The sequence below is a fragment of the Xenopus laevis genome, chromosome 9_10S, assembly GCF_017654675.1.
Source record: "Xenopus laevis strain J_2021 chromosome 9_10S, Xenopus_laevis_v10.1, whole genome shotgun sequence".
In the NCBI taxonomy this organism is placed as follows: Eukaryota; Metazoa; Chordata; class Amphibia; order Anura; family Pipidae; genus Xenopus; species Xenopus laevis.
The window spans coordinates 4,509,287-4,533,698 of NC_054388.1; the positions used below are offsets into that span (position 1 = coordinate 4,509,287).

A 24,412-nucleotide genomic window follows, 5' to 3' on the forward strand; every position below is an offset into this window, starting at 1 on the left:
CCAAATGGTCATTTCCGACTCCATCCTAACTCCAGGCACTTCTGAGTTGGTTCTGCATAGACACAGTGACCTAAACCCCCAACAATACCCCCATGACATGCACCTAACAACCAATTTGGGAAAAAGACCCAAGATATCAGCATTGGTCACTCTGAGACCTGGTACAAGAGGAAAACAGTCCCTTACTATCAATGAACAATAGTTTATTGCTCAACCTTCTCTAATAAGGAACCTGAAGTCCAAGGAGCTCATCCTGTAGGACCTCATAAAATGATAAAAATCAATTGAATAAATCACACTGATTGAAGAAATAAAAACAAACTAAACGTACTAATCCTGGTGCTGTCTGTTAAAGTAAATATTTCTCCCATCCAATACAGACCCACCCAGGAAACGCCATCTATTTCCATGATAAATATTTTGCTATAGAGATTTGGAAATCAACGGGGGAGGCATCGACGATCTAAAGCTCTTCACGACTTGCCAAATAAAATACCTCACAGTGTTGGAACGGTTATGAAAGTGTGTGGGGGCGGCAATGTCAACTGATTTATAGAGGAGGACATTTTCCTAGCAAAGAAAATAAAGGAGGACTTCAAAGGAAGAAGACATTCTAGGGACAAGGAGGAGGAGTTAATGGGAGGGTTATATGGAGCAATAGGAGGAGTTATAGGGAGGGGTATATGGAGCAATAGGAGGAGTTATAGGGAGGGGTATATGGAGCAATAGGAGGAGTTATAGGGGGTGGTATATGGAGCAATAGGAGGAGTTATAGGGAGGGGTATATGGAGCAATAGGAGGAGTTATATGAATGAGTATATGGAGCAATAGGAGGAGTAATAGGGAGGGGTATATGGAGCAATAGGAGGAGTTATAGGGAGGGGTATATGGAGCAATAGGAGGAGTTATAGGGAGGGTTATATGAAGCAATAGGAGGAGTTATATGGAGGGTTATATGGAGCAATAGGAGGATATATATGGAGGGCATATAAACTAATAGGAGGAGTTATAGGGAGGGTTATATGGAGCAAAAGGAGTAGTTAGAGGGAGGGGTATATGGAGCAATAGGAAAAGTTATAGGGAGGGGTATATGGAGCAAAAGGAGTAGTTATACGGAGGGGTATATGGAGCAAAAGGAGTTGTTATAGGGAGGGTTATATGGAGCAATAGGAGGAGTTATAGGGAGGGGTATATGGAGCAATAGGAGGCGTTATATGGAGGGGTATATGGAGAAAAAGGAGTTGTTATAGGGAGGGTTATATGGAGCAATAGGAGAAGTTATAGGGAGGGGTATATGGAGCAATAGGAGGAGTTATATGGAGCAATAGGAGGAGATATATGGAGGGCATATAAACTAATAGGAGGAGTTATAGGGAGGGTTATATGGAGCAAAAGGAGTAGTTAGAGGGAGGGGTATATGGAGCAATAGGAGAAGTTATAGGGAGGGGTATATGGAGCAATAGGAGGAGTTATAGGGAGGGGTATACGGAGCAATAGGAGTTATATGGAGGGTTATATGGAGCAATAGGAGGAGATATATGGAGGGCATATAAACTAATAGGAGGAGTTATAAGGTGGGTAAAAGGAGTAGTTAGAGGGAGGGGTATATGGAGCAATAGGAGGAGTTATAGGGAGGGGTATATGGAGCAATAGGAGGAGTTATAGGGAGGGGTATATGGAGCAATAGGAGGAGTTATAGGGAGGGGTATATGGAGCAATAGGAGGAGTTATAGGGAGGGGTATATGGAGCAATAGGAGGAGTTATAGGGAAGGGTATATGGAGCAAAAGGAGTATATAAGAAGTGTTGCAAGCAGGGTTTTACATACCATCCCTGTTCTTATTAATAACTTATAGGGGCTTATTCAGATACTGAACTTGCAAGCTGTACAAACAGTCTGCGATCTATGGTCAATGTCTCAGCCCATTTTTGTGACCTGTCCGGGCAAGTTGATCTTCCTGTGAATGGCCAGCTGAAGAGTAGATGGACCAGTGTTTGTTTACGCAACAGCCAACAGATAAAACCACAAGGGAGCAAAACTAGGATAATAATATTATTATAGTACACAAGAGGCTATGAATAACCTATACACTATATCCTTGTGAAAGGTGTTTAGATATATCATGAGCGTTTAGTGAAGTGATCAAATAAACGTTTGCATGCCCAAGTATGGCACCCCAAGCCCTGGATAAGAGCTTTGGCCAGATTCTAGAATGCCATACTAAAATCTGTTTTAAGTTATGCCTGGACTGAGAATCAAAATACACACTGAGGCCGATACAGTCCTAATACCAAGTGCCAGTAGAACAGCAGAACCTTCAACATCTTCCCTCATCTCCAAGTTGGAATGGAACTACTCCCATTGGACATTGCTGGATTTAGGAATGGGTTAACAGGCATAACAGGCCCGGTGGCTAAATATCACCGTTGCTTGAATTCCGACCAACCAACATCTGACATTATTTTGGTTGCTGGTTTGTAAAGTATCTCAGCAACCGCTTGGGTTAAATCTGCATTTTGTTTTCACCCACCTCATTCCATGAGCTTGTGAGCTCACCATTGCAGGAAGATTTAGTTGGCATATCTGCGTGGAAAGAAAAAAAAGGAGGAGGTGTCAGTGATCTACACCAAACACGAGAGGTGTTGTGTTTGAATTGGAATACAGAGAAGGTGTCCTGCCGGGCAGTACAGTATCCATTCAGTTCTGTATGGGGCAAATGAGTGGGAAGCCCATCAACTGGGAATTCAGTGAAACAGAGGCAGAGTTAGAGTTGGGAGGGGTGACCCAGACATTGTAATGGAAAATGTGTAATTTAGTCATTGAACTACAGCTCCCAGAAACCTTTGTCTGTTGTAGGGTTGCATGGTGGACATGCCTGATGTATAATCCAGGTGGAATATTGAGATCATGAAAATGAGAAATCTCTTACTTTAAAAAAAATTCTCCAGTAGTTTGAGAAGATTGAGATCATGAAAATGAAAAAACGATTGCTTTAATTAAAAAAAAAAATTCTCCAGTAGTTTGAGAAGATTGAGATCCTGAAAATGAGAAATCTCTTGCTCAAAAAAATTTCTCCCATAGTTTGAGAAGATTGAGATCATGAAAATGAAAAAACGATTGCTTTAATTAAAAAAAAAATTCTCCCATAGTTTGAGAAGATTGAGGTCATGAAGAAATTTACCCTGTAGTTTAAAACTGTCCTGAAATTTAAGATGTTTTAAAATTAAAATTTTTACAGCATCGTTTTCCAGTCTAAAATACTTGCACACTCATTTACTGGATCTTATTACAGGAATTCTATGGAAATGTTACTCAAAACGTCTTCTGAAATGTCTACACTAGTGATGAGAAAAATTTTTCACCAGGTTTTTCCACAAAAAAGATGCCCATACGCTGTTTCGTGAATTTTCGCCCATCACTAGTCTCCACATTTGAGAATACTGACAAAAGTATAAGTATGAAAAATCATAGTCCTTTTTGACTAGATTTTGATGAAACTTTGAATTGTTTCACGTTTTGTACTTAAAACTCCTCAACAAAGCTTTTATTAGACACAAAAGGGAAATTATTTCAGATCTATAGAAAATTTGCGGATGTTATAAGAAACATTTTCGATTTTTAAAATAAAGAATTCTTACCCCCCCCCGACTGCTCTATTACCCATTTATAAGTATGGAGACACAACTTCCAAGCTTAAAGAGATACCATTACAGTTTGAGGTAACAATTGGATCATAACGGAAACCTAGGTAGATATGTTGACAGAGGATGGCGTCAATGCTCTGGTTTGATCATTGTCTGATGGGATTTTTCAAATCTTCCTGATAGAAATCTGGCTCATTAGTAGGCAGATAGTGTTGGACACATTATTTGGAGGCAAACAGGGTTCCAACTTGTTACCTCAACCTGAATTGGCCTTAAAAAAAATCATATATATAATATAGATCCTCTACTGGTGATCTAGCTGTGGTTAAACTACATCTCCCGTCAGTTTCCAGTCTTGGTTCTAACCTTTTCACCTATGACACATATCCGTCTCCTGGTGTGAATGTTTATAAAGACATTTTTATTGAGGGGCGTTATGGGCTGTCACCGAGATATATAAAGTGCGATAAAGTCAACACTCTTTTACTATTTTTAAATCTAATTTGATGACTGCTGAGTCAAGCTTTTTCCATCTGAGGGAGGACTGGAATGATGTCTCACATTTGGGGTGTATCAGCCTATCATTGTAAGGAAAACAGCCAGGCCAGGATTTATAGCCTCAGCGGCAGCTTGGGACTAGGATGTATTAAGTGATTTAATAATGGGGAGGAGGGTAAGTACCAGAAACGAAGGCATGGGTAACCTGTGGTTCTATTGGCTGTTGACTATGCATCTGGCACCCCCAACAAAATAGTGTTGGGTTTTGTAAATGTATAGCCCCTAGACCAGTGGGGGAAGAGGGTCTTGTAGCAGTGGAGGAGCCTAGCCAGTTAGGGTGAGATTTGGGGAGAATGACTATTTGTTCGCCTACATACTACTGAAAGCCCAGCTTGAGGGCCAGTTGGGGTGAAATTTATGGTGAATGCTTAGTCATTGTTCTAGAAATTCTAGGATTTATGGTTGATGTTGTATATATCTTAAACCCTGTTATGAGATAAGTGGGCCCTGACCAAAGTCTGGGGGCTTGAACTAAAATGATAAATACTGCCCTAGACTAACTGATGAGTCCAACACAAGAAGGTTGGTTTTCTGGTGGTTCTGGATGGTGGCGTTTCTCTCTTCTACAGCCCCTGAAGCTGCCACCTTCCTCTACCTGGTGGATCCTTGGAGGGACCTTTGTTGGAGGTTGTTCATCCCTTTTTACTATTGTCTAACTAACTGGTTAATCCCACTGGAGATACACAGTTTGTTTGATAAGTAGTTAGTACAAAGTAACAAGTCAACTTGCATGTAGTGATGGGCGACTTTGTCCTGTTTTGCTTCAAGAAAATTTAGCGAATTTCCGAAAAAATTCACGAAACAAATGAAAGAATGTGACAATGTCTCGCCTAGGGCAACCTCAGCTAACCCTAAGAAAGACAGCAGCCCCTGTGGGCCCAGGCCCCCCTTGAAATCGTGCTTCCATTATATATATATATATATATATATATATATATATATATATATATATATATATATATATATAAACATATAGTGTGTGTGTGTGTTTTGCTTAGCACATTGTCCTTCCTCCCCGTGTCGTGCTGTTGATCAGACAGGAGCATGTTCCAACCTGCAGAGTAGTCCAAGTTTTGAGCAGTTCTCATTCAAACAGCTGCCTTCACCAAGAGGTAATTATATTAATAAGGGCTTCCCTGGGGAAGAATCTGTGTGACATCAGAGGACAGGGCTGGGGTAGGATCTGTGTAACGTGAGGAGCCAGCTAGAGCCGTCGTAGAGAGTAGCACTAGGGAAGTGGCGGCAGTTAATCTGGGACGTTTATGGAGCAGGAGGGCAGGAGATGGTTCAGAAGAATTGCCATGGGCTTCCAGTAAGGTTGACTTAATGTTGGCCAGACTGACTATTGAGAGAGATGACCTCAATAGCTGATACCCTGCTGGACCCATCCAAGTCTGCTTTCCTGGAGTTCAGCCATGGACCCGCATCTTCTCCTCATTCTCAACACTCTCCAGCCTTGGCCCATGGACATTACCCACTGCATGGCTTTCTTCCAAGTGCTCATGAAGGTCTCTTCTCTCCCGGAGCCCACAGTTTCGGAGGTAGGACTTTGGCGTACCCTTATGCCACTTCCAGCCATCACCATCAACAGCAGCAACACCACCATAATGGCAGTTCCTACCTGAATTACCAGCAGTACTCCAGCACCATTGGCCCTAGTGCCCGGCTCCATGAAGACCAAGGTACGTCAATGCCCTACATTCAATCCTTTCATTTCTGTCTGCTCAGCATCTTGCACACATCTGACAGTTGCGTTGTGCCAAACACCGGACAGAATTCTTTCAGAATGATACACAAAGTCCGACTGTTACTCCTCACTAAACACCTTGTATAGAAACACTTACAGCAGCTCTGGGCTGGAATATCATTTCTTTTCTAAACTCAACATAAAAAAACACACACAGTGGACACACTTACCCAGTTTCTTTCAGTGATCCTCCGTGTTTCTGTTCTATAATTCTGGGTATACGGGAAGAAAAAAGTCCCTTTTTGAACCATGCGGTTGAACTGGAAAGAGAAGCGAAGCTTTATAAGGAAGTAGCAGAAAAACCCGTTTCCTATTATTCTTAACAGGTTCACTTACTGTATCTTTATCTTTCTTTCTATCTGTCGTCTACATTTCACACTCTGCATTAGGAATATTAAATACTTTATATTTAAAATTCATTCCTAAATTATATACAGGGATGGGATCTGTTATCCGGAAACCCTGCTATCCAGAAAGCTCCGAATTACGGAGAGGCCGTCTCCATTTAGACTCCATTTTATGCAAATTTTTAAAAATAATTACCTTTTTCTGTGTAATAATAAAACAGTCGCTTGTACTTGATCCCAACTAAGATATAATTAATCCTTATTGGAAGCAAAACCAGCCTATTGGGTTTATTTAATATTTACATGATTTTCTAGTTGAAGATCGAATTACGGAAAGATCCATTATCTAGAAAACCCCAGGTCCCGAACATTCTGGATAACAGGTCCCATACCTGTACTATCTTTCAAAAGAGAAACAAAATAGGCTGACTCATAGCAAATAAATACAATTTTAAATTTCCAGGGCCTGTATTTTTCTTTTTCTATATAAGAACAAACAAATCATTCGCATTTATAATGCTTAATACTAAAACGAATAAGTTAAAATTGCTGTGATTTATTCATTTATTTTTTTAATCCCGAAATAAATTGTTGCCTAAAATCTATGATAATATATAATGCTGGGGCGTATAGTTGTGCTTTCACGTGCGGAATAAACGCCAAGGGGGGGACTGAATAAAACACAGGGTGCGGGAATAATATTTTATTAAAGGCAACATGAAATACATTTGTCACCTAATGAAGGTAATTAAAATGATTTATGTAATGAGCGGCTGTAGCAAATCCACGTATTGGTTGTAATACAGGTGTAACCCTTGTATCCGGGATATATTTATCTGATTTCTCTTTTTTCGTTTTTTTGGACGATGGAGGGGGGGATATGAAACGTTACTCGGCTCTTGAGCATTTTTACGAATGGTGCCAAAATAAATCCAGCCAATGATAAGGCACCGTCATTCATGTCATTCCGAGGACGAACAATAAATCACATTCGATTCCGGTGTTTACGGCTGCAAATGATATTTAAAACTAAAGGGCATTTTCTCTATATCAAAATAAATATAAATATACAGTATATACACTTGTGTGTGTGCAGATATAGATAAACAGATAGACAGCAGCGGTTTTAATGAAACTTATTGCATTATTTTACTGAATGTAATGCAGGTAATGCAGGTTTTTATCCAGAAAACTTCCAGGTTACGGGAAGGCCGACTTCCACAGACTCCATTTCAATCGAATAGTTTGAATTTGCAAAAGTGATTTCTTTTTTCTGTGTAATAATAAAACAGTCGCTTGTACTTGATCCCAACTAAGATATAATTAATCCTTATTGGAAGCAAAACCAACCTATTGGGTTTATTTAATGTTTATATGATTTTCAAGTAGACTTAAGGTATGAAGATCCAAATTATGGAAAGATCCGTTATCTGGAAAACCCCAGTTCCCGAGCATTCTGGATAACAGGTCCCATACCTGCACTATATATTAAAGGAAATACAAATGCTATAAAACATATATAAAAATAATATGTCACCCTTCCCCCCCCCCACTGTAAAATTAATGGGTATAAGAACATGAAAACCACATTAAACCCCAAAGCATTTTACTCAGCTTTTTACACAGTTTTTTTATTCCAGCATTCTGTCTGAATTTGTCCCTTTGAAGGATAGATAGAGAGAGATTGTATACAGGTATGGGACCTGGGGTTTTCCAGATAATGGATCTTTCTGTAGTTTGGGTCTTCATGCCTTAAGTCTACTGGAAATTCATTTAAACATTAAATGAACCCAATAGGCTGGTTTTGCCTCCAATAAGGATTAATTATATCTTAGTTGGGATCAAGTACAAGCTACTGTTTTATTATTACACAGAAAAAGGAAATCATTTTTAAAAATTTGGATTATTTGGATAAAATTGAGTCTATGGGAGACAGCCATTCTGTAATTCGGAGCTTTCTGGATATTGGGTTTCCGGATAAGCGATCCTATACCTGTATATAAAAATATATATATATAGAAAGTAATAGAGATGGAGAGTGAGAGAGACGCTGAGAGATATGATAGAGAGAGAGAGAGAGAGAGAGAGACGAATAGAGAGAGAGAGAGACATTGAGAGGCAGAGAGAGAGAGAGATGGATAGAGAGAGACAAACAGAGAGAGAGAGAGACATTGAGAGACAGAGAGAAAGATGGATAGAGAGAGAGAGAGAGACGAATAGAGAGAGAGATACATTGAGAGACAGAGAGAGCGATGGATAGAGAGAGAGAGAGATGGATAGAGAGAGCTATGGATAAAGAGAGAGAAAGAGAGAGATGTAGAGAGTGAGAGAGTGAGAGAGAGACAGAGAGATGGATTACATTGGCCGTCAGTGATGTAACAATACAGGGAGCTGCTGACAATTGTGACCTATATTTTTGTGGGACAGTTTGGGGACCCAGTAGTTGCCCCATGAATATTCACCCACCCGGGCAGCTGTATCTTTATATAAATGACACCATTGGGATAAGCGGGACTTTATACAGATTCATCACATATGGGATTTCATTTCGTAGGGATCGTTTGTATCATTTCTTTCTATAACAATGTCAACATGGCGCCCACTGGCCTGTACTGGAGTTCTGCCCAAGGTATGGACAAAGTGGCATCACTTCTAGTTGGGTACATGTGAGTTTACCCAGGACCTAAGTTTCAGGAGCCACACATTATTAAGTCTCCACCTTACTACTATTAAACTAAAAGGTAACTTGGTCATAAACAGGCAGGCCTCTAACTGTCAGTTCGTCTATTACCAAGAATATTAACGGGGAACCTTTAAAACTGTCACTAAATAAATTGCATCCCCCTCAGGATGACTGAAAGGCACTCGAGCTCCCAAAGGAGAGAAAGAGCTTTCTGAGAGTGGCCCTACAGGTTTCTCTGTAACTATGGCAACGCAATGCTACGCCGGCATTTTAATACCTGAAGCGTATAATTACACCTGACAGTTTCTCACCGTAAAGTCAACCGTCCTCATGTTTGTCAGGGTCCTAGCAACCGCTTTAATCCGGCCACAAGCCACTCATGCATCAGTAACGTCAGCTTACAATCCTTGCAACTCCCGGCACCCTCACCCAACCCTGTAGATTTAGCTGGAGCAGGTGACGGACCATGGGAGAACCAATGATTGTCATTGGAATATATTTTGGAATAACAATGAGACTATGGTTCTAGGGGAGAATTATTAGATACACAAGATTTCATGATTAAATGGCCTTATAAAACCTGTGTGGGGCCTGGTAGATATATTTATACATACAGTATGGGGCTGACATTATCATCGCTAGATATTGGCCAGAAATTGTGTGTTTTTGTGCAGACCCCCGTCACCTCCCCCCAGGTGTTTGCCCCGTAGCCATTCCTCGTTAGTTTGTCAGATGAGATCCTTCCCATAGAAAATTCCCTGCCCTGCACATTCCTACAGAAAGTCTCCAGATCAAATCCTGCTTGGGGGAAACTTGGGCTGATGCTGCAACATCAATAATAGAATGAAGAAATGGGAATCACTACTTTGTGCTGCTTAGAATGATGTCCCTACTGAGTAAAGGGGAGGAAGAACCTTCCTGCAAGATATATTTAGGAAAGGGGAGTAGGATCCCCCTCAGGTGTAGGGGTGGGTGTGGATCTGGAGCTTCTGGATATGCACCAGGTACATCCCATGCACAAGCCTGGGTGGTAGAAATGTGTGAGTGAGGATAAGTCATAGTAGGGCTGGACCCATAGGTGGTTATACATAGAAAGCCTTAAATTCCAGTAACAACTTGCAGTGTGGTTTAGTACCCCAGGGGCAGAGCCACCAGTGCAAGGAACCCAGATACTGGGAAAAAGGATGAGGGCAATTCCATTAAAGTGTCCCAAATAGTAAGGTAAAACTAGCAAACCAAATATTAATTTCCATATTCTAATAAAACATAAACATAAAATTACATAATCTGTGAACATTGCAACCACTATTTTAATTTTGCCTGATATTAAGGGTCCCAACTGGGTTTGGCTGAAGACCAAGCCTTTGAAGATTTTCATTCATCTAGGTCATGACATACAGTATCTAATACCATTACGTCTAAAGCAACTGGACTTTTTCTTGAAAACTCTTCACCACGAGCTGCTTCTTCAGTCCAACAAAAAAAAAGCCAATCGGATGAGTGGTGGAACGTTTTCAAGAAAACTCAGAAGAATCCAGTTGCTTTAGACTTAGTTCTACTACAGTGATCCCCAACCAGAGGCCCACGAGCAACATGTTGCTCACCAGTCCCTTGGATGTTGCTCTCAGAGGCCTCAAAGCAGGTCCTTTTGTTGGAATTACAGACTTGGAATTAAAAAAAAACTAGGTGTGACCCCAAACAGAGTCTCCTGTAGGTTACCAGTCAACATAGGGGGCTACCAAATAGTCAATCACAGCCCTTACTTGGCATCTCCAGGGGCTTTTTTATGCTTGTGTTGCTCTCCAACTCTTTTTACATTTGAATGTGGCTCATAGGTAGAAAAAAGGCTGGGGACCGCTGTTCTGCTAGATACTGTACCTCAAGACCAAGTATTTTGAAGAATTTTTGGTTTCAGTCAGATCCTGGATTTGGAGCACAGCTACTCCAAAGAGAGGTTTGTCTGATGAAACTGTGGTGGGTTAATTGGTCAGAATGAAAAGACCCAGTCAGCTTTTGTATGGGACCCACCACACATCTGTATAATGGTCCAACCATCAGTTTGAAACCGGATCTATAAGATCCATGTAAATTGGCCACCCAAGTGTGGTTAAATTGAAAGTCAACCCATGTGTGGTTATCTTGCAGACGTGCTGGCCTAATAAATTAAACTTTATGACAGTCTACGTAGAGTTATCGACACATTGGCACTGAAGCAGTTTCCCTGGAGGCCTGGCATATGATTGATATACATTATGTTTTTCTTGCACACCTGGCAAGGTGGTGTTGGTGGGGGAACTCCAAGGACAGGGTCATATAAGGATCACGGGATACCAGCTTCTGTATAGACACATTGGGCTTGTTTGTCTGGACTCCTTCATTGGAGGTTTTTTTTATTCTCTTTACCTTACAGTATGTTTTGTCCTTGTTATTGTACAAAAGAACAACACCAACACTTTGTTTAATGACAAAGTCCTGGAAAATAAAGCACGTTAAAATGAAAGGGAGGCTTTTGTTTGGTTTATGGAGAGGCTCTGTTTTATAACCTGGAATGTTGAGGCTGGCTTATGCCCACATGAAGTATATTCAGATGCCTCTATTTCCCAGTTGTGTACTTGGATGTCCCAATGTTCTTCGACGCTCGACATTTAAGCTTTTCCTTGAAAGGTTCACATTCAAAACCCAGAAGGGCCCTTCACGATATAGTCTACATTTTGAAGGCCTGTCCCTTTCTGACTCCCAAGTCACCACCTCTACAACTCTAGCCACCAGTTCTACTCTTCACTGTTTCCCCCAATCAGGACATCCCCATGGACTATGGCCTATACATTGAGTTTCTCAATGTTGTAGGGTTTTTTATTCCCTGTGCCATAACATTTCAGTGTAGAGGTATGATAGCCATTATTTTGAAACCCCTTATCCAGAAAGCCCCAAATCACGTGAAGGAGTCCAGACAAACAAGACCATCTCCCATAGACTCAATCTTATAAATAATTCTAATTTTTTAAATGAATTTCCTTTTTCTCTTCAAAAATAATATGTAATTACTCCTTACTGCTGGCAAAACAATCCTGCTGTTTTTTTTTAACACTGGAATAATTTGTATGTACACTTTAAGTATGGTGATACAAATTCTGGAAAGATCCCATGTCCAGAAAAACCCAGGTCCTCAGCATTCTGATTAACAAGACCCATTCCTGTACTTGAGGGGTAAAAATGTACCAGAATTCAGTTCAGAATTCATAGTTAAAGTTGTAAAGAATAGATTGACTTTTTCTAAATCAGTGAGTTAGTTCGTCAGGAATTATGAAATAATACGCAGTAACCCTACCCCAGATGCAGATCTGAGGGTGCCTGGAGTTATTTTGAAGATCAATGCCATGGGAACGGTAGGGTTTAAGGCACTTGGAACACAATATATCAGCAACAGAACGTTTCACTGCTGCTGAAGTAAAATATATCAGGAATGGAAGGTTCCATAGTGTTGAAAGAGGACAAATGTCCATCTAGTTCAACTCCTCCAACTCATCCCAAACTTAGTCACATATATTTTATACACAGTATAGATGATAGACAGAAGATAAATATGGAGTCTAACAAAGCTTTATAAACATACAATTTATAGATAATTATCTGCCTTCACATCATCAACTTGCAGGTTATCCCACAGACTCCCTGCCCACACTGTGTAGGACCATTTGTGTTACTTTAAGTGGAAACTGTGTTCCTCAGATTTGGAGGATAACATCTTAGGGACACACTGATTTGACTAAAATTCCCCTGAAACGGCAGAGAATACACTTGTAAGGGTATAATATCTCAGGAACTGTAAGCTATGGGACTGCTTAGTGTATAATACTTGAGGGACCGTAAGTTAAGGGGATGGTTGGTGTTTAAAACATCAGGAACTGTCTTTGAGTAGTTCATTCTCATCGATCAAAATATATGTTAGAAGGTCAAGACCTACAGGCTGTTTACACATCTAGGACATCTAGTTTTGCTTCTCACTGGTTTCCCCTGACTTTGTTCACAGAGATGGAGAAATCTACTGTCATAGAAAATGGGGAGATTCGAATCAATGGCAAAGGCAAGAAAATTCGCAAACCGCGGACAATATACTCCAGTCTACAGCTGCAGGCGCTAAATCAGAGGTTCCAGCAGACGCAGTATTTGGCCCTTCCTGAGAGAGCAGAGTTGGCGGCCCAGCTTGGACTGACACAGACACAGGTGAGGGGCAGAGGGTTCTCACAAAAATGCTCATATATTATTTCCCACCTGGACAGGTAAAATAGGGGTTAGGTGGCAACGCTACCAGCAAATAAAAACATACCAGGACAGGAAGGTCCCACGTTGAGTTACAGCTTCTGCTTATGTTTATGCCAAAGGGCAACAGACCTTTCAGCAGCAGTTTCTTTTTTTAAAGTTGCAGTAACATTAATCTAATATTCTCACAGTGTAGCACCTATAGAACGATGACCTTCTCATGCATTGGGGTGCAGGCTTGTTCCCATAGATCACAGATATTTTTTTCAGATATGACTCATGAAATAGCTCTGTGTTTTGTGAATTCAGGGCTGTTAAGATCTGGCAGCACTTGAGTAGATAAGGGAGCTACCTAAAATAAAGATGGCTGCTGTGGGTTAAGGTCCATGCTCAGACTCAACATCTTGTTCGTTCCCTTTGAGTTTCTTATACACCTCACACAAGAGCAGGAGAACATATGTTGGGGAGAAAGGTCTGGAAGTACATAGGGGTAAATTTATCAAAGAGTGAAGTTCCGCCACTAGAGTGAAATTCCGCAGCTCTCAATTCATTACTATGGGATTTTGAAAGGCGTATTTATCAATGGGTGAAAGTGAAAGTTCACCCTTTGATAAATACGCCTATAAAAATCCCATAGAAATGAATGGAGAGTGGCGGAACTTCACTATTAACTTCACTCTTTGATAAATATACCCCCATATCTTTATTTGAAACAAAATATTGGATGTTGTGTAGGATAAAGAGCAGTTCCTTCAAAACTCTTTTAATTCCAAATTTTAAAGGAACCTGTTTATCTTTAAGAAAAGTCTTGAACAATTCATTGAATGATCTCCAAAGGTTTAATCGGTTTCCTACACTGTCTTTTATACAGGTGAAAATCTGGTTTCAGAACAAGCGGTCCAAATACAAGAAGATAACAAAACACGACTCCAATGTGCAGGATGAAGACCAGCCAACCAGTTCATCTTCATTGACTCCCTGTTCCCCAAACATGCCCCCTCTATGGGATATTCCCTCAACTGGAAAATCTGCCCCACTTTCCTGTAACTACTTGAACAGTTTTAGTCCTTGGTATCAACCTCATGACCCAATGTCAAGGCAATCAATGATGTGATGATGTTTCTAGAAATGGAGATGTGTGACGTCCAGCAAGACGTCCAGCAAGGGCCATGTAGACTGAGTATTTACGTCTCCCATGGAGAAGTGCATTCTAACTTATCACTTGCTTTAATGCGTTGGATCACTTGCAAAGACTTTCTTCTGTTTGAAGGAAGGAACTCTCCAAGTGTGCAAATGAAACACTATTATTATAAGCATCTCAGTATGCAGATGTATAGGGCTATGGTTATCGAGAAATAACTCTGTAAACAATCCACTTCTCATAACCAAAACCGTAGAGAGTGCCTTAATTTAATTTTTTTCTTCCTTTATTTTTAATAGCTGTAATTCCCAATGGAAGAAGTCAATCCATTACAAACACTTTTTTTCATGATATGTTTAATGAATTGCAGACTATTATATTATTTTAAACTCTAATATAGGCCTCTTCCTTTTTTATGTCAAAAGTAGGGATGTAGCGAACGTCGGAAAAAAAGTTCGCGAACATATTCGCGAACTTGCGCAAAAACGCGAGCGGTTCGCGAACGGTTCGCGAACCCCATAGACTTCAATGGGAAGGCGAACTTTAACATCTAGAAAAGACATTTCTGGCCAGAAAAATGATTTTAAAGTTGTTTAAAGGGTGCAACGACCTGGACAGTGGCATGCCAGAGGGGGATCAAGGGCAAAAATGTATCTGAAAAATCTGCCTGTGTGTGCTTGGAAGAGATAGTGTAGGGGGAGAGCTGTTAGTGATTTCAGGGACAGATGATAGTAAGTTTGCTGGCTAGTAATCTGCTTGATACTGCTCTGTATTGGAGGGACAGAAGTCTGCAGGGATTTGAGGGACATTTTAGCTTAGGTAGCTTTGCTGGCTAGTAATCTACTGTTCTCTTTAAACAACTGCCATACGTTGACCTTGTAGGCATTGTTTGCCCAGTTTTTTTGGACGCAGCCACTGAAGCACAGTTGCCATAAAAAATATGCCATATAAATGCTGAAAATAGTCATTTTTCGCCATACGTTGACCTTGTAGACATTGTTTGCCCAGTTTTTTTGGTTGCAGCCACTGAAGCACAGTTGCCAGAAAAAATATGCCATATAAATGCTGAAAATAGTCATTTTTTGCCATACGTTGACCTTGTAGGCATTGTTTGCCCAGTTTCTTTGGTCGCAGCGACTGAATGTGAACAAGGTCACACAGCTAGATGGCGGGTTGAAGAAAACACTGTGCATATAATGCCTACAAGGTCAACGTATACACTACTACAGCGGTGGATACGGATTACGTAAAATATATTATGGCTGCTTGAAAAAAGTCACTCCGGTGTTTTTTCTGGAGACGGTAATATTATGGATATTTAGACAGAATGTGAACAAGGTCACACAGCTAGATGGCGGGTTGAAGAAAACAGTGTGCAAATAATGCCTACAAGGTCAACGTATACACTACTACAGCGGTGGATACGGATTACGTAAAATATATGAATGCTGCTTGAAAAAAAGTAACTCAAGTGGTTTTTCTAGAGACGATAATATTATCAATATTTAGACAAAATGTGAACAAGCTCACACAGCTAGATGGCGGGTTGAAGAAAACACTGTGCAAATAATGCCTACAAGGTCAACGTATACACTACTACAGCGGTGGATACGGATTACGTAAAATATATTATGGCTGCTTGAAAAAAGTCACTCCGGTGTTTTTTCTGGAGACGGTAATATTATGGATATTTAGACAGAATGTGAACAAGGTCACACAGCTAGATGGCGGGTTGAAGAAAACAGTGTGCAAATAATGCCTACAGGGCAAATAATGCCTAAAAGGTCAACTTATACACTACTACAGCGGTAGTAAAATAAAAAAAAGTAAAATAAAAAAAAATGAATATTAAAAAAAAAAAAAATTAAAGTTGGTGCTGCTGAACTACTAGGAGCAGCAGATTAGCACACCAGTCCCACTCCCCAACACTGCTAGACTAATAGCACTGGGCTCTTATAGTAGTAGTAGTAGTAGTAGTAAAACAACAAAAAAATAAATAAAAGCAGTCCTTACAAGGACTACTGTTATTGCAGCAGTCAGCAGATGAGATCAGAAGCAGGACAGCTGCCCACTGCAGCTACATACAGAGCACTGCAGTAGAAGGTAGATTACTAGCCAGCAAAGCTACCTAAGCTTAAATGTCCCTCAAACCCCTGCAGACTTCTGTCCCTCCAATAACAGAGCAGTATCAAAACGATGACTAGCCAGCAAACTTTCAACTGTCCCTGAAATCACTAACAGGCAGCAGCTCTCTCCCTACACTATCTCTTCAGCACACACAGGCAGAGTGAAAAAACGCTGCAGGGCTTCGGTTTTTATAGGGAAGGGGAGTGGTCCAGGGGAGAGCTTCCTGATTGGCTGCCATGTACCTGCTGGTCTGGGGTGAGAGGGCAAAAAAAAGCGCCAACAATGGCGAACCCAAAATGGCGAACGTCGCGCGACGTTCGCGAACTTCCGGCGAGCGCGAACACCCGATGTTCGCGCGAACAAGTTCGCCGGCGAACAGTTCGCGACATCTCTAGTCAAAAGACTGATGGGTGTATACAGATATTTAATTCCTTGTGTACATACATATCATGCACAATTTTGTCAATTCATTTGGTATCATGATTTCTCAAGCTAGAACCTTCTCAAGCTTGGACTTGTTCAAGCTAGAACCTTGTTTAGCTTAACTTGCTCAAAAAGGATCTTCTGAAGCTTGGACTTGCTCAAGCTATGGTCTTCTGAAGCTTGCACTTGCTTAAGCTATGGTCTTCTCAAGCTTGGACTTGCTCAAGCTAGGACCTTCTCGAGCTTGGGCTTGCTCAAGCTAGGACCTTCTCAAGCTTGGGCCTGCTCAAGCTAGGACCTTCTCAAGCTTGGACTTGCTCAAGCTAGGACCTTTTTTAGGATTTTTAAAAAAAAATTCTGATCCTTAGAGAGATTCTGAACTTGGACTTTTGCCTTTATAATGTTTACAAAACCCAACAGGGATATACGGCTCATGCTCACCGGTCAAAGTGCCCCATGTGCCATGATTCTAAGCCTTTTTACTTCAAACCTCTTGGCATAAGCTGAGATCACACCCTTGTATACATAATATCTTCCAGTACCACTATCACAAATCCTTTGTATTTTTATTTATACTTATACAGGCCCAGGACACTCTGATTCAGTATGAAAGTATCCGATTAATTATTATTATTGTTGTTGTTTTGATTTTGTATACATGTCATATACCCCTTCCATTTAATGTATTTTTCAGTGCTTTGTATCGAACAAGTCAATAATGGGCTATTAAAATTTGCAGTAAAAGTTGCTGGGCAATTTTTATTTTTAAATGTTTTCCTAGTTTTTTTTTTAATATACCCAAGGATACGTACATCACTGCCCAGTCATATCAAATCCTGCCTTTGGTGCTGCTTAGGAGATACGTCTTATTTCCCATACAGCACCAAATAGGGGCAGACAGGGCTCATTCTAAAATCTACAGCCTCTTTTATACAGACATGGCAGGGATTCTGCAGTTTGGAGCAGAGGAACATGATTGAATGCACCAAAGTTTGGAGAGAATTTACCCCCCGTGACTAGGGAAGACAGAGGGCCCCTTTTAGGGTGATGAACCACTTCTGCACTAGAGAAGATCAGAGGTAACACTATGTAGCTGTCCCTTTAGATGTCAGCACTTCAAACCCGTTCCATCAGCAGTAGCTGCTCGGAGATGGGCAGAGTCTTGTCTCTGGGGGAGGAATGTACCGGTGGTGGGGACGTGTCTCGGCGCAGGATTCCAGGTGTGCACTTTAAGGATCCTTGTTTTGCCTTCACACTGTCTGGAGGTCTGGGATAAGTCTCTCCTTTTGTGCCATGTTGTGTTTGCAACCGAGGGACTGACTGCCACTGAATTACAACTGTGAAAAGATGTTTATACAACTATATAAATCATGTCAATGTGTCATCCAGAGCAACAGCCAGCGTATAATTATTTAACATTATATTATACATATATTGCAATAAAACCAGGTGATAAAATGTCACTACCGTTACCATATTTCTTGTGTTGTTTTACATGTATTCAAAAGAACCTGTACTACAGCCTAGTATAGACCCTCCATATAACTAAAACTTCTTATAATCATCTCCTGTAAATTCCTTCTTTTTCTTTGTATGGGAGATACAAAGAAAAATCTCCTATAACTCACTATATCTCTTCCAGTTTTTCCATATGTATTCCCTACCCATACCTATACCCTACCTATACCCCTCCCTATAACTCCTCCTATTGCTCCATATACCCCTCCCTATAACTCCTCCTATTGCTCTATATAACCCTCCCTATAACTCCTCCTATTGCTCTATATAACCCTCCCTATAACTCCTCCTATTGCTCCATATACCCCTCCCTATAACTCCTCCTATTGCTCCATATACCCCTCCCTATAACTCCTCCTATTGCTCTATATAACCCTCCCTATAACTCCTCCTATTGCTCTATATAACCCTCCCTATAACTCCTCCTATTGCTCCATATACCCCTCCCTATAACTCCTCCTATTGCTCCATATACCCCTCCCTATAACTCCTCCTATTGCTCCATATAACCCTCCCTATAACTCCTCCTATTGCTCCATATACCCCTCCCTATAACTCCTCCTATTGCTCTATATAACCCTCCCTATAACTCCTCCTATTGCTCTATATAACCCTCCCTATAACTCCTCCTATTGCTCCATATACCCCTCCCTATAACTCCTCCTATTGCTCCATATACCCCTCCCTATAACTCCTCCTATTGCTCTATATAACCCTCCCTATAACTCCTCCTATTGCTCTATATAACCCTCCCTATAACTCCTCCTATTGCTCCATATACCCCTCCCTATAACTCCTCCTATTGCTCCATATACCCCTCCCTATAACTCCTCCTATTGCTCCATATAACCCTCCCTATAACTCCTCCTATTGCTCCATATACCCCTCCCTATAACTCCTCCTATTGCTCTATATAACCCTCCCTATAACTCCTCCTATTGCTCTATATAACCCTCCCTATAACTCCTCCTATTGCTCCATATACCCCTCCCTATAACTCCTCCTATTGCTCCATATACCCCCCCTATAACTCCTCCTATTGCTCCATATACCCCTCCCTATAACTCCTCGTACTGCTCCATATAACCCTCCCTATAACTCCTCCTATTGCTCCATATAACCCTCCCTATAACTCCTCCTACTGCTCCATATACCCCTCCCTATAACTCCACCTCTGTACACAAGATGGCATTGCTCTATATATCCCTCCCTATAACTCTCCCTATTATTCTATATAACCCTGTCCATATTAACACCTCATTTTCTCCATATTACCTCCATGGCTAATCCTGTTGCTCCATATACCCAGTCTTTATAACTCCCTTTTTAGTATTATCGTATACATTAGAAACAGATCCTCTCATTGTACATCAGACAGAAGTTATGCAGGAATATTATAAATCTCCGCATCTGACATGGGTTCCTCGCTTATAAAAAGCTGCACCTTGCTCTGTATAAAGCTGGTGGAAATGCTTATCTAATAAAAAAGCCTGCTGGGGGAGTTGTTTCGGGTAGTTTCCCAGCACAGGGGAACAAAGAGGGGTGTGTGTGCATTAAGGAACTACCTGCTAAACAGTTTTCTTTCATGGAAGATGTACTGATGAGTTGAGGGAAGCCCTGTAGCTATGGGCTGGTGTTTATGGAAACGATAGACCTACTGCAGTGAGTCTAGTCATTATCTTGCAGTTCAGGGCCACAAAAGACTTGGATTAGTTGCAATATACAATAGGATCATCGGAAGACTGGATACAGCCTCATGAAGCTGAATCTGAATGGTCCCTGGAAATCCTACTTGGCCGTTGGAGTTGAAGAGAGTTGAATTAGCAGCAATGATTGCATCTGCTGGGGTCGAGGTTCTCAAATTGTAGGGCATGACCTCCATTGGGTGCTAATGTGGAGCTTTATTTTATATCTGGGAAGTATAGCAGTGCAACCATCCCCATCCATGCATTTAAAGCCCTCTCCAAAATACTTCCCTGCCTCAACTCCTCCAACTCCTTCTTCCTATGTCTCTTATTTGCCTTCACCCCCACCAATGCCGCAACCTGTTCCCCCCAATGTGTCATTAGCTCCAGGGATGGTAATTAGTGATGGGCGAATAAATTTGCCAGACACAAATTCCAGGTGAATTTCCGCATTTCGCTGCAAAACTGTGGCGACAAATCTGCCGCATCAAAAAAAAATGTACGCATGTCAAAATTATTCGGACGCCCATTGACTTAATTTTGGACTATTTGGACCAAATAGTCCTATGTATAAGAATTGACGGGCGTCAAAACTTCAATGCGTTTCACAAATGTTTTACCATTCGGCAAATTTTTCGAACGGCGTAGATTCTCCCATCACTAATGGTGATGAAAAAACATGAAATGAAGTAAAGCCATACAAGTTTATACATAAACAAAGACAAATTGTGACCTAGTTCAGTAACCCATAGCAACAAATCAGCCACAAGCTTTCAATGGGCCAGTGCAGTGCGGAATAATGAAAGCAGCCATGCAATTGGTCGCTTTATGTGCCTAGCCCTGCATATCCTTAGTAAAAAAATCCCCAACATACAATGATAAATCAATCCAATATAGAAGAGATATCTGCAATGCGTTTCAGAGGTGAGTCAAAGGGTTAACATATTGCGTGTCTTACTGAAGGGAGTTTCCGTCACACGCCTAAAATCCAATCTATTTATACACCGGTGTAGGAGAAATTCCAGAAAAAAATGTTCCAAGCTGCCCGCTAGAGTTCATATCAGCATCTACTTGGGGACATTCATGGCCACACCAAGTGGATCCAGAGAAAACAAGACACGGAGATATCGGAATGTGGGCAAGTGGACCATAGTGGCACCCTATTGGAGCACCTCATCATTAGACCAGCTCTTAGTTTCCCTTTAAGTTTTCTGTGTCAGCTAGTCTTTGTCAACCACTATCTCTTCTACAGAGTGGGTTATAGTGTGGTGGGACCACACATTGCCATCATTGGCTTGGGTATTAAAGCACCTTGCCTCAACTCTTAGAGGGACCTTCTTGCAAGTAATAACTGGTACTACTAACTGGCACATGGGACTGTTTTGGGCAGTTCAAATGCTGCATTTTTAAATAGCCCCAAAACCATGGTGCCTAAATGCCCAAAAGTGACACCAAAGACTAATGAATGTGGAGGTGTGCTTCAGGCTTTGTGTTTTGGGGCTACTTTTTAGCTTTTAAGAAGGCTCTGTAACCATTAGGAACCGGCCAGGAACTGGGAAAAAGTTTTACAAATTTTCGGGGTTCACCCTCTTCACATCGGGCTGTGGATGCAGATTGGGGTCTACAGTTCTGCACAAGATCCCTTGTGTAATTGGATAGTTGAAGGTCTATTTGGCTTTTTATTGGCAATGGGCATGTTCAAGCTGCCAACTGTAGTCTCAGAAGTGGGTTGGGTGGGTGAGAGGTCCATCCCAATTAGCGATACACTAACCGCCACTCCTCTTATGATATCACCATGCTAAAATCCTCTTTTTTGTCGCATCATCAGAATGGGTGGGTTTAGGTGCAGGTTAAAAAGAGGAAAGCTTCAAAATCTCTCTGGGCACAAGAGGCACAAGAAGAGCCTGTATATTTTTGAGTAATAAAGTAAATTCAAGTCAAAGCATCCCCTTGTTCTTTTAATAACAATATTCCTTTAAATTATAAATAAAAGTCATTTTGTGAGGACTGTATGCCTTTAAGGTAAATATCAGAAGCCAGAGGTATTAGCCTAGTCTATGACTTGGCTTCTGGTCAAACATCCTTTCAGAGTGATCTGTGAAGGTCTTGTGACATCATTTGCCGTGATTATGGTAGAACAAGATGTTCCAGTCCATCGGAATGACCATGTACTGTCCCATTAGTCCTGTCTAATAGAAGGTTAGGCTCCTGGTAGGACTGATCCTCCCTTCAAAGAACTAGGTTACGTTATGTGGGCTCCTCCCAACACATCACAGGACCGGCAGTCTCCTGATGTTGTAACATGTTGTTCTGGTCCTGCAATCATGAACCCTGTTGCCAAGCAGTCTAAACATATTGACTGGGCAGCCAACCAGCAAATTAGTTAAAATGGTTCTTCAAGATGAGGGCAGTAAGGTTGTGGAATGCCCTGCTGGGTGAAACAACACCCAACAAACTAGGAGTAGAAAATGAAAGGGATCTTCTCAGGAGAACATGCTGAACGTCTCACTAAGAGAAGCTTGAGGGACAGCGTTATTTCTAGAAAGCATAACGTATCCATTGGGTGTCCACCTTTTATATTTTCAGGTAGTCACATCAGCCGGGGGTAATCTCAGGAATATTCAGGGAGTCTGCCTTACTGCGAGGACCCATTGCTCATTAGAAGGATACTGTTTTAACTAGGAGTCAGCCTTGGTCAGTGTCAAGCACTGATCTGGTGCTCTCAAAAATCATGGCAAATCCTGGAAAGTTCTCCATCTGCTCTTGTCCTAAATAGTCAGGTTAAAGGATCCTTAATCATACGTAGGATTCTGCTCTTACTTGGATGCAGTCTAAGGGGCAGATTCACTAAGGGTCGAATTTCGAAGTAAAAAATACTTCGAAATTCGACCCTCGAATTGAAATCCTTCGACTTCGAATATCGAAGTCGAAGGATTTAGCGCTAAACGTTCGTTCGATCGATCGAACGATTTTTCGTTCGATCGAACGATTAAATCCTTCGAATCGAACGATTCGAAGGATTTTAATCCAACGATCGAAGGAAAATCCTTCGATCAAAAAAAGGTTAGCAAACCTATGGGGACCTTCCCCATAGGCTAACATTGACTTCGGTAGGTTTTACCTGCCGAAGTAGGGGGTCGAAGTTTTTTTTAAAGGGAAAGTACTTAGACTATCGAATGGTCGAATAGTCGAACGATTTTTCGTTCGATTCGTTCGATTTCGTTCGTATTCGAACGAATTTAATCAATTCGATGGTCGAAGTACCAAAAAAATACTTAGAAATTCGAATTTTTTTCATTCGAATCCTTCACTCGAGCTTAATGAATCGGCCCCTAAGTGTTAATGCAAAACACTATCACTTATTAGGAGACATCCTTTCATATTGACTAATTGGGTGGGCATGTAATGAGTGACTGCCGCACCCATTGGCAAGCAATGAGGCAGCCTTGCTATTTGGCAGTAAGATGCACTTATTGGCATAAAGCCACACTCTTTTGGAGGCACTCTGCCTCATTGGGCCAGCTGAGAAGGTTGTTTCCATCATAATGCATGCTGGCTAGACAATCCCAACCGATATCTCCATTGGTTCTTCAACTGGACAGCTTCTCTTCACTTCCTGCTTTTCCAATGAGTGTGGAACAAATAGAGCAACAGAAAGGAGGCCATCCAATGAATGGCTTTTACAATAGGCTTCTGTTTGGCCCATAGGCCGATTGCTCAGATACAATTCAAGACCTGCCAGTGTATGCGATAAATGCAATTATCAATAGTTAGTTGGCTTTGGCAACTAGAAGATACTAAGAATTTAGAGAGGAAAACACTTTATCCCTATGTTATTGGGACAGTCCTAGCCCTAGTCCCAGTGGTGGCAACTCATTCATATGAAAACACAAAATATTGGGTGAATATAGAAGCTTATATCACTTCTACTGACAATCAGTCTCTTATTTACTGAAATGGAAAAAAACCATAAACTGAAAATTGTTTTTATCTTCACCTTCTCCCCATACGACTGTCTCCCTCCCCTACCCCCTCCCTTACTCAATATCTCACCCTGTCTCCTTTATGTCTGATCCTCCTGTCTGCACCTTCACAGCCCCAGGAGAGAGGTGAGGGTGTTACTGGCTTAACCCCCTCCTGCCTAAAGGAGGCTAACGACATACCTGGAACTTACAGTTTCTTCTTAACGTTCATAAATTGCCATTTATTCTCAAAGGATAACATAATATGATAGATGACAGAGAGATAGATGACAGAGAGATAGATGACAGAGAGATAG

General features: G+C 41.2%; 1 protein-coding gene and 1 long non-coding RNA gene across 2 annotated transcripts; one reads left to right on the top strand and one right to left on the bottom strand.

The window, feature by feature from the left end:
* The first annotated feature begins 5,269 nt into the window (after positions 1-5,269).
* dlx4.S (distal-less homeobox 4 S homeolog) lies at positions 5,270-14,871 on the top strand. The gene is made up of 3 exons (XM_018238049.2): positions 5,270-5,884; positions 13,010-13,203; positions 14,111-14,871. The coding sequence occupies exons 1-3, from the start codon at positions 5,557-5,559 to the stop codon at positions 14,351-14,353; spliced, it is 765 nt and encodes a 254-aa protein (XP_018093538.1). The 5' UTR covers positions 5,270-5,556; the 3' UTR covers positions 14,354-14,871.
* Positions 14,872-16,901: 2,030 nt separating this feature from the next.
* LOC108702533 lies at positions 16,902-18,614 on the bottom strand. Its single transcript, XR_001933301.2, has 2 exons — positions 17,245-18,614; positions 16,902-17,212 (listed from the first exon to the last, which is right to left on the bottom strand). It is a non-coding gene; the product is annotated as an uncharacterized LOC108702533 (long non-coding RNA).
* Positions 18,615-24,412: the final 5,798 nt, after the last annotated feature.